Below are 10960 nucleotides of genomic sequence, written 5' to 3'. Positions count from 1 at the left end.
TTCATCTAAGTTATTAATTTATTAACATAAAGATGTTCCCAGTATTTCCTTATTATCCCTTATAGAATATTTATAGAGTGTCTATAAAATCTATAGAGTTGTCATTTCTCTCATTCCTGATATTGTTAATTTGTGTCTTCTCCTTTATTTCCCTCATTAGTCTGGAAAGAATCTTCTAAATTTTATTGAACTTCTCATAGAATCAGCTTTTGGTTTCACTGACCTTCTTTATTGTTTTTCTGTTTTCTATTTAATTAATTTCAGTTCTGATCTTTATTATTTCCTTTTCTCTATATACTTTGAACTTAATTTTTCCTTCTTTGGTGGAAAATGAGGTCATTGTTTTGAAACTTCTTCTCTTCATATATGGTTATTTAGTGCTATAATTTCATCCTAAATAACTCCTTTAGTGACATCTCACAGATTTTGATATGCTATGCTTTCATTTTCAGTCATCCCATATATTCTGAATTTCCCTTTTGGTTTCTTCTGTCACCCATTGACTATTTATGAGTGTTCCACTTAACCTTAAAATACTTGTGGTTTTCCAGAATTCTTTTGTTATTGATTTCTAATTGCCTTCCATTGTGGTCAGTAAACATACTTTGTATGACTTGAATTCTTTTAAATTTACTGAGATTCATTTTGAGGCTCAGGCTACGTTCTATCTTGGTAAGTAGTCCAGGTACACTTGAAAAGAATGTTTATTCTTCTGTTGTTGGATGAAGTCATCTGTAGATGTCAATTAGATCAAGTTGGGTGAAACTTCTGTTTAAAGCTTGTATATCAATTATGTTTTTCTTTCAATTATTAATAGAGGGCTATTGAAATCTCTGACTATAACTCATATTAATTCAAATTAAGGAAAAGAAAGGCAGGTTTAGCTCACCAACCTCCACTGATGAATGTGTGTGTGGGTAAGGGTGTCACTCCCAGAAGTTACTTGAGTCTTGTTAAAAGTTGTTAGGCCCTTTAATCTGCCCAAGTAAATATGCTATATGAATAAAAAAGTATTTGCTATGAAAACAACTTCAAGGCAAATTTCCTTTCCATTCCATTCCATTCACTTCCTTTCAACCTTACTTTTTCCCTACATACAAAGCTTTATGCTGTATATAAATACCATATATTTTTGTATACATATTCTGGGGATATCACTGTTGCATTGTGATATAGCATTAGTGGTCTTATGTGTTTCACATTCTTTAATATTGTAACACAAAAATTGGCATATTCCTGAAAATGCTAAACAAGTATATAGAAAAGACTGTCAAGTTTTGAATGCATGAATTAAATAAATGTTTTAGGGATTACCTGCATTGTAGTACATCTAGGGTTCAAGAGAATGGTGCACTCATATTGCAAAACTTGTTAGATATAAAGTCTAATTTTCTATTTTGCATTCTGCAGCTAACACAGATAATTGAGACATAATGGACAGCTAAATTTTTTGTCTTTATGCACCTTTAAACATCTTGCTACTTTTGATATTTTGAATATCTGTTTTTAAAATGTAGTTTGAATACTCAATTGATAGATTCTTAAGCTTTTATGTCACTGCTTATTTCAGTTAAATCAGAGAGATTTCAGGGGAGTTACTGTTTATAGATTGTTAAAGATCCCTCAGGCAACGTCAAGGCTGTTGCATGTGGACAGTTTCTTGAATTATAGCACAGAAACTTTAATACCTACCTCAAGAATGATAGGGGTCTTAAATAGGCAGTCATATTTACTAAAGAAACCTAGAGTTTTCTTAGATTGCCAACCTTGGCAAGACAAGAAATGTCAGGGTGACAGGGTTTAAGTGGCTCTTTTCAGATATGTTACACTGATTCTCTATATTTAAGATGTGAAACAGCCTTACAGGAGCTGTTTAATTAAGTGAAAGTAAGTCTAGTCCTTTTGGAACCGAATGGTTCAGTGAGCAAATATATATCAGCAAGTGAAGGAAGTGGGGAAGTTATTATGTGCTTCATAGACACGATGACACTTTATAACCCCATATCAGGGATCCTAAACAGTGATTGGTTGAGAAAATTATCAAACTGAGTTTAAATTTCGGCAAGTACAAAATTGTCATGCAAAAATCCAGGACAGTGGGCCACTTTCAGTCTTCAAAGAGAAAGATAAGAAATTCTGGATTTTCAAAGTCCTTTTGAAGCCTTTTAAGGTAAGGTGAAATATTCTTTTTACTCAGAACCAACTGATTCATTTAGAAAGAACTTGGAATTTCAAAGACAAAGCCAGTTTGATTTTAAGAAGCAAATACCCCTTAATGATTAGATTGTTTGCTTCCTTTTTGGCTTGTCATATTGACAGTATGTATAAAAGATAACGGATAATTGTGAGTTAAGGAAGAGATAGATTGGGAGAAAGAAAGACCTCATATTGAATCATTGGCCAACTGAGGTGGAAATGTGATAATTAATTATCTGGGCACTTTGATTAGTTTTGATAAAAATGAGATAACTCAGATATCAAAAAATCCACCTTGGGCTTTCAAACAAGGCTTTAATTAGGCTTTGCTTTTCAGTATTTTATTACTTACTATTACTTATTATTGTCCCACATGAAATGAAATTTAGCAATCACTAGTGATGCCAAATCTAATTGCTAAATGAAATGAAGCTAAATCTCATTTCACGAGTAACAATAAATGAAATAATCTGAAGGAGGTTTGCAAAATTCTAAAGTCTCTGTTTCATGCTGAGAACACCTGGGCCATTTTTATAGTAGTCTTCGAAGTCATTCACCTGCCTTGGAAACGGTGATGAGCATCACGGAATTGTTCCGGAGTGGAGCTGAGAGAGAGATGTAGTGGTCAGATTTCTGGACTGTAGCTCAGAAATGGGACACACATCCCTCTGGCCTTGGCTGCAGGTACCTTTCCAGGATGCTGTGAATCTTCCAAATCACAGTGCAGATGGGCCTTCTGCAGAGCTATGTAATGATTAGGCTTGGAACTGCAAAGTACAGGATGACTGTGGCTTAGTAAACAGCTGGCCTTCAACCTCTGTGCCCCAGAGCTCTGCATGATACTTGTCCTGGTGTCACCTCAGCCTCACTTGAATCTATGGCATTTCAGAAGGAGCTCTAGCTGTTCTTGGCTTTCTGTTGAACAGCTGTAAGAGGGAGCACTTTTTTCCCCCTCAGTAGCTCTGGAACTGTGTCATCTCTCCTGTGAGACAACACCAATAATTCTCATGACAGTTGATATTCAGTGAAGTTTTATTATATTTTCCCTATCACCATTAAATTCAATCAAAGCCATTTTATGACATGCAGCATTATAATCTATACATGCAGTGGGAGTTCATGAAATAGGAGTAAAAATCTCCTTTCTATAGTAATGACACCATTACATCAAGAAATCCAACTTGTAATATAAATTGATTTTTTTACTCACACAGATTATAAAATGTCTGTTCCAACTTATCAGAAACATATTCTTAGACCATTTCTGAATTTGAATTCTAACAGGGATGAAGAATCATGATTTTAGAAGTCCCATATAATAATTGCTATCATTTGTTAGAAAATTGCAAAGTGCCTGAAGCAATGCTAGATATTGCTTATAGTCATAAATATTTATCAACAACATTCAGAAAATGTCTTTTTCTGTGCATTGCATTGGAATACAATAATCACCAAGACACTCTCCTGGGTCTCAAGAGTTTACAGTAAATCAGGGCAACACATAAGTAACTAGGCAATTTTAAACAGTGCAATGTGTTACCAGTGAGATGTGCAAAACGACTTGGTATAAAAAGGAACGAGATACTAAATACCGTTTGAAGTGGAGTCAGAGAGGCCCTCTCAGAGATAATTCTACGAAATTTCAGGATAGTTCTGAGGTGCAGGTTTTGTTATTATTCCAGTAGAGGGATAATAAACCTACTTAAATTTCTCAAGCTTACACAGCAAGTAGCAGGGGTAACATTTGAACCCAGGTCTCTGAATACAAACCCCAAATTCTTTCCGCTAGCGTAGGCTCCCTCATGTTAGTAATTTCTTGCTCTTAAAGTCTAGTAGAGTTCAATTCTATAGATTTGGAGTAAGGATGACACGTGTTTTATCTTTTAAGCACAATTTCAGCAGAATTACTTAGTACTTGATTAAAGCTATTCAGAAGAGAAAAAGATGTTTTTACATCCAAGAATTGCGGAAGAACAAAGTTACAGCTGTACTCTTTGTACCTATATGGCTATTTTCCTTCATTGGCACAGGCAGAAAAAATCTAGGAAGCTACATTAGTGCTAAGCCTGGTGATGTCCCCATAACCACACCAGGTATTTTCTGGAACATCATATGTCTTCTCATGTTAGATACATGCTTCTTGCCCAGGAAAAGGGCAAATGCTTACACATCAAAAAAATATAGGATTATGATGATCACTTTTACTTTATAAGTAATTTTGTGCTGTTCCTTTTTTATACAGCCATTGATTATTATTATTCCTAAAGAAAATGAAGATAATTGCATATTTTTGCATTTGGGCAGTAGCATGGGCCATTCCAGTAAGTATGCCTTTCTCAGAAAACCTCTACACTTTGTTATCTCTTTTAACCTAACATTAATACAAAATCTTGTGTGTGTGTGTGTCTGTGCATGCACGTGTGTGTGCATATGTGTGTGTGTATATACTTTTCCTTAATTTTTTTTTAACAGGCTGAGTCTAAACATTTAGATTTGCACTAAGGGCTTTATGCGATGTCTGTGAGGTTTCAACCAAACCACTCCAGCTCATCGTCTCATTCCTCTATAGAAATTCACATCTTGCCTGAAGGATTATTATTATTTAAAACATTTATTCAGATTAATTTACACTTAGTGCCCAGAAGTCATGGAGACTTTGTCCATCTTTGCTTCATACTCTGTGAATTTCATTCTAATATGAACAAAGTCTGTGCTGTTTAGGAAGTTTCCAAGAAAGAATAATAAGAAAAGTAGATTTTTTTCAACATATAGGAAACTAATGTTTCACTCAGAGTTATTATTTACGTGCTCACTTTGGAAAATTTGGAATATATGATAAATACCAATAAAAAATTGAGAAAATTCAACCATTTGTAATTTAGTAGCCAGCCATCATGTTTAACATTTTCATATGCATTCATAATACCAAACATTTGGTATTTATGTAGTTGAAAATGTTCTCAAGTATTTCAAATGTGCTGTTGCAAACCACAGAAGTATAACAGCATAATACTTGATTTTGCTTCTGTGCAGGCTCTGGTCATGCCTCCTGTTCTCTTAAGAGTTTTGGTTAGGATTACACTTAGAGCAGGTCTTGTGCTAGTGCAAGAGACTTGTTGTGCAAAAACACCAGAGGTCTATCCCCTTGTCTTTCTACAAGACTCTTTCCTTCTACAGTTGAGATAAGTGGGCTCATCTAGCATATCCATAAAATTGGTAATACTGCAGTGAAAAATATCCATGTGCCCAGTTTAAATTCTACACAAGCCCTGTAAGAAGCCACTTCTCTTTTCTATCTGATTAGATCATACTTTGGCCTTTGTGTTAAACTTTTCTCCTTCATTGAGGAAAGAATGTGTGTGTGTGTGTGTTTGTGTGTGTGTGTGTGCATGCTCATGCACATATTCCCAAAAAAAGAACCTTTTCAATAGCCAGTATTTTCTACTTGGCAGGTTCCTCAAAGCAAACCACTGGAGAAGCATGTCGAAAAATCCGTGAATTTGCATCTCCTAGCAAGATCAAACGTGTCAGAACAGGTATAGGATGTAATATATTTCTTTTTTCTCCTATTTCTGAGTTGCTACATTCCATTAATTTCCCCAACATTGCAATTTGCTTTCCTTCAAGATCACTGATACTTGTAATTAATTGAATGTTTATTTTTCAGGATAAGTTAAATGCCAGTGAAACCATCAAAGAAAGTGGTGTTCCCGTGCATGAAGGTGATAAAGGAAGGCAAGAGAATACCCAAGATGGTCACAAGGGAGAAGGGAATGGCTCTGAGTGGGCAGAAGTAGGAGGGAAGAGCTTTTCTACATATTCCACATTAGCAAACGAAGAGGGGAATATTGAGGGCTGGAATGGGGACACAGGAAAGGCAGAAACATATGATCATGATGGAATACACAGGAAAGAAGAAAACACCACAGCAAATGGCATCCAGGGACAAGTAAGCATCATTGACAATGCCGGAACCACAAACAGAAGCAACACTAATGGAAATACTGATAAGAATACCCCAAATGGGGATGTTGGAGATGCAGGTCACAATGAAGGTGCCACTGTTGTCCAAGAAGATGGACCCCAAGTAGTTGGAAGCAATAACAGTACAGACAATGAGGATGAAATAATTGAGAATTCCTGTGGAAATGAGGGTAATACAAGTGAAATAACACCTCAGATCAACAGCAACAGAAATGGGACTAAGGAGGCTGAGGTAACACCCAGCACTAGAGAAGATGCAGGCCTGGATAATTCCGACGGGAGTCCTAGTGGGAATGGAGCAGATGAGGATGAAGACAAAGGTTCTGGTGATGATGAAGATGAAGAAACAGGGAATGGAAAAGACAGTAATGATAACAGCAAGGGACAGGAGGGCCAGGACGGCCAGGACCACGGGAAAGAAGATGATCATGATACTAGTACAGGTCAAAATTCGGAGAGTAATGAAGATTATGACCCCGAAGGCAAAGAAGATCCCCATAATGATGCTGACAGAGACAACACCTCCAAGAGTGAGGAGAATTCTGCTGGTGTTCCGGAAGACAATGGCAGCCAAAGAATGGAGGACACCCAGAAGCTCAACCACAGAGAAAGCAAAGGTGTAGAAAACGGAATCACCAAAGAATCAGAGCCACACACTGTTGGGAAGAGCCAAGATAAGGTTAGTTTGTAAAGCTGATTTCTTTCAATGGCAGTTTAAATTCTTCCCCTCCAACTATTGATGCTAGCACAAAAATAAACCATGACAAGCGTCCATGTATTTTTGCATCCATATTACTTAACTACTTAAGGAAAAGCTAGAGTCCTTACTAGACTTCCATATGGAACAACTTTAAAAATCATACATTTCTGAGAACGTAGTTACAATTCTAGAAAAGTCTTATGTGAAATCATGGATCCCACATGTAATTGTTTACAAAAGTTCCTACTGGGTAGGAATGTGGATGAATTTTTAAGGAATCTAAACACCAGGGTGCTTTCAATTACAGAATAAAGCACATTTTCACAAATAACTGTGAAGTACTAGAAATGGAACTCCTATCCCTTGGCAATTTTTCCCAGTTATTCTTCCTTAGATCAATGCAATTTTGCAGCAAATATTCACTAGTTAATCATTCTTTCCTCCATACTTCCATAGGGAATAGCAATCAAAGGTCCCAGCAGTGGCAACAGAAATATTACCAAAGAAGTTGGGAAAGTCAATGAAGATAAAGAGGATAAAGGACAACATGGAATGATCTTGGGCAAAGGAAATGTCAAGACACAAGGAGAGGTTGACAACATAGAAGGACCTGGCCAAAAACCAGAACCAGGAAATAAAGTTGGACACAGCAACACAGGTAGTGACAGCAATAGTGATGGATATGACAGTTATGATTTTGATGATAAGTCCATGCAAGGCGATGATCCCAATAGCAGTGACGAATCTAATGGCAATGATGATTCTAATTCAGAAAGTGACAATGACAGCAGTAGTCGAGGGGATGCTTCTTATAACTCTGATGAATCAAAAGATAATGGCAATGGCAGTCACTCAAAAGGAGAAGATGATGACAGTGATAGCACGTCAGACACTAATAATAGTGACAGTAATGGCAATGGTAACAATGGCAATGATGACAATGACAAATCTGATGGTGGCAAAGGTAAATCAGATAGCAGTGACAGCAGTGGTAGTAGTGACAGTGATAGTAGTGATAGCAGCAATAGCAGTGATAGTAGTGACAGCAGTGACAGTGACAGCAGTGATAGCAACAGTAGCAGTGATAGTAGTGACAGCAGTGATAGCAGTGACAGTAGTGACAGTAGTGACAGCAGTGACAGTGACAGCAGTGATAGCAGTGACAGTGACAGCAGTGATAGCAGTGACAGTGGTAGTAGTGATAGCAGCAATAGCAGTGACAGTAGTGATAGCAGTGACAGTAGTGATAGCAGTGATAGCAGCGACAGTAGTGATAGTAGTGACAGCAGCAATAGTGACAGTAGTGATAGTAGTGACAACAGTGACAGCAAGTCAGACAGCAGCAAATCAGATAGCAGTGACAGCAGTGATAGTGACAGTAAGTCAGACAGCAGTGACAGCAACAGCAGTGACAGTAGTGACAACAGTGATAGCAGTGACAGCAGCAATAGCAGTGACAGCAGTGATAGTAGTGACAGCAGTGATAGTGACAGCAGCAGTAGCAGTGACAGCAGCAACAGCAGTGATAGTAGTGACAGTAGTGACAGCAGCAATAGTAGTGACAGCAGCAATAGCAGTGACAGCAGTGATAGTAGTGACAGTAGTGATAGTAGTGACAACAGCAATAGCAGTGACAGCAGCGATAGCAGTGACAGCAGTGATAGCAGTGACAGCAGCGATAGCAGTGACAGCAGTGATAGTGACAGCAGCGATAGCAGTGACAGCAGTGATAGCAGTGACAGCAGCGATAGCAGTGACAGCAGTGATAGCAGTGACAGCAGCGATAGCAGTGACAGCAGTGATAGCAGTGACAGCAGCGATAGCAGTGACAGCAGTGATAGCAGTGACAGCAGCGATAGCAGTGACAGCAGTGATAGCAGTGACAGCAGCGATAGCAGTGACAGCAGTGATAGCAGTGACAGCAGCGATAGCAGTGACAGCAGTGACAGTAGTGACAGCAGCAATAGTAGTGACAGCAGCAATAGCAGTGACAGCAGTGATAGCAGTGACAGCAGTGATAGCAGTGACAGCAGCGATAGCAGTGACAGCAGTGATAGTGACAGTAGTGACAGCAGCAATAGTAGTGACAGCAGCAATAGCAGTGACAGCAGTGATAGTAGCGACAACAGCAATAGCAGTGACAGCAGTGATAGCAGTGACAGCAGCGATAGCAGTGACAGCAGTGATAGCAGTGACAGTAGTGACAGCAGCAATAGTAGTGACAGCAGCAACAGCAGTGATAGTAGTGACAGTAGTGACAGTAGTGACAGTAGCGATAGTAGTGACAGCAGCAATAGCAGTGACAGCAGTGATAGCAGTGATAGTAGTGACAGCAGCAATAGTAGCGACAGCAGCAATAGCAGTGACAGCAGCAATAGTAGTGACAGCAGCGATAGCAGTGACAGCAGTAGTAGTAGTGACAGCAGCAATAGCAGTGACAGCAGTAGTAGTAGTGACAGCAGCAATAGCAGTGACAGCAGCAACAGCAGTGATAGTGGTGACAGCAGTGACAGCAGTAACAGCAGTGATAGTAGTGACAGCAGTGACAGCAGCGACAGCAGTGACAGCAGTGATAGCAGCAATAGCAGTGACAGCAGTGACAGCAGCGATAGTAGTGACAGCAGTGATAGCAGTGACAGCAGCGATAGCAGTGACAGCAGTAATAGCAGTGACAGCAGCGATAGCAGCAATAGCAGTGACAGCAGTGACAGCAGCGATAGTAGTGACAGCAGTGATAGCAGTGACAGCAGCGATAGCAGTGACAGCAGCGATAGTGATAGCAGTGACAACAGTGACAGCAGCAATAGTAGTGACAGCAGTGACAGCAGTGACAGCAGCGATAGCAGCGAAAGCAGTGACAGCAGTGATAGTGATAGCAGCGACAGCAGTGATAGCAGTGGCAGCAGTGCCAGCAGTGATAGCAGTGACAGCAGCGAAAGCAGTGACAGCAGTGATAGCAGTGGCAGCAGTGCCAGCAGTGATAGCAGTGACAGCAGCGAAAGCAGTGACAGCAGTGATAGTGACAGCAGCGACAGCAGTGATAGCAGTGACAGCAGCAACAGCAGTGATAGCAGTGACAGCAGCAATAGCAGTGACAGCAGTAACAGCAGTGACAGCAGTGATAGCAGTGACAGCACATCTGAAAGCAGTGATGAGAGTGACAACCAGAGCAAGTCTGGTAATGGTAACAACAATGGAAGTGACAGTGACAGTGACAGTGAAGGCAGTGACAGTAACCACTCAACCAGTGATGATTAGAACAAAAGAAAACCCATAAGATTCCCTTTGTGAAAAGTTTGGTGATGGGATAGGAAAAAACGATTTCCAAGAAAGTAAAGAAAGGGGAGAGATAAACAGAAGACATATGTAAACATCCACAAAAACAAGTAGAGGAATCAAATCAAACAGGTGGAATAAGAACCAAGGCCTAACTCCTGCAGAGAGAGACTCTGAATGCATGACCTTTGGTACATGCCTGTTAATATTCATGTTCTGAAAATATTTTGTTAAAAGTGTAAGTCTAAACATAAAACAACAATTAAAATATTCTTTAATACTTCACGCAGAAACCTCAAGTAATCACTACATGATAACTTTAAGTGCCATGTGCTGCAGAGAATGTAACAGGCAGACACATCTTAAAAGCAACCTGTGGCATCGCCTTAAATCTCCATAGTTATGTATTCTCGAGAAGTGGTCTGCTTACCGCTGAGTAAAAGATGCTGTACTGTGATAGCCAACTTGGCTTTGGATTCAGTTGCTTGTTCTATGGAAGAAATACATTTATTTGTTACATGAAAAAAAAAATTGCAGCTACTATTCAACCTACCTGGGCTATGGGAATAATCTTTCTAATGATCAAATAGAGTAGTTATAAATCACAGAAATTCTAAAGAGTGCTAGTCAGAAAGAGCTCAGAGACGGGTTGATGTATAAAATCTGATCTGTAATCGGATGTATAGTATCTGATGTTAAAATCTGATTAAAAAATACATCTCAACAAACCACTAGAAATTGAGTACAAAGTCCCTAAAACTGTTGACAAAGCTGATGCAGTGCTTAGAACAGTGTCTTACTCCC

At 39.0% G+C, this 10960-nt stretch overlaps 1 protein-coding gene across 1 annotated transcript; it reads left to right on the top strand.

Annotated features, from left to right (window-relative positions):
* The first annotated feature begins 4466 nt into the window (after positions 1–4466).
* DSPP (dentin sialophosphoprotein) lies at positions 4467–10138 on the top strand. Its single transcript, XM_017866849.1, has 4 exons — positions 4467–4517; positions 5649–5732; positions 5864–6859; positions 7337–10138. Exons 1-4 carry the CDS (start codon positions 4467–4469, stop codon positions 10136–10138), a joined length of 3933 nt encoding a protein of 1310 aa, XP_017722338.1.
* Positions 10139–10960: the final 822 nt, after the last annotated feature.

The sequence above is a fragment of the Rhinopithecus bieti genome, unplaced genomic scaffold (genome assembly GCF_001698545.2).
Source record: "Rhinopithecus bieti isolate Rb0 unplaced genomic scaffold, ASM169854v2 scaffold_3767, whole genome shotgun sequence".
NCBI lineage: Eukaryota > Metazoa > Chordata > Mammalia > Primates > Cercopithecidae > Rhinopithecus > Rhinopithecus bieti.
The sequence above is the reverse complement of the archived record's forward strand: the minus strand, read 5'-3'. Positions and strand labels throughout refer to the sequence as shown.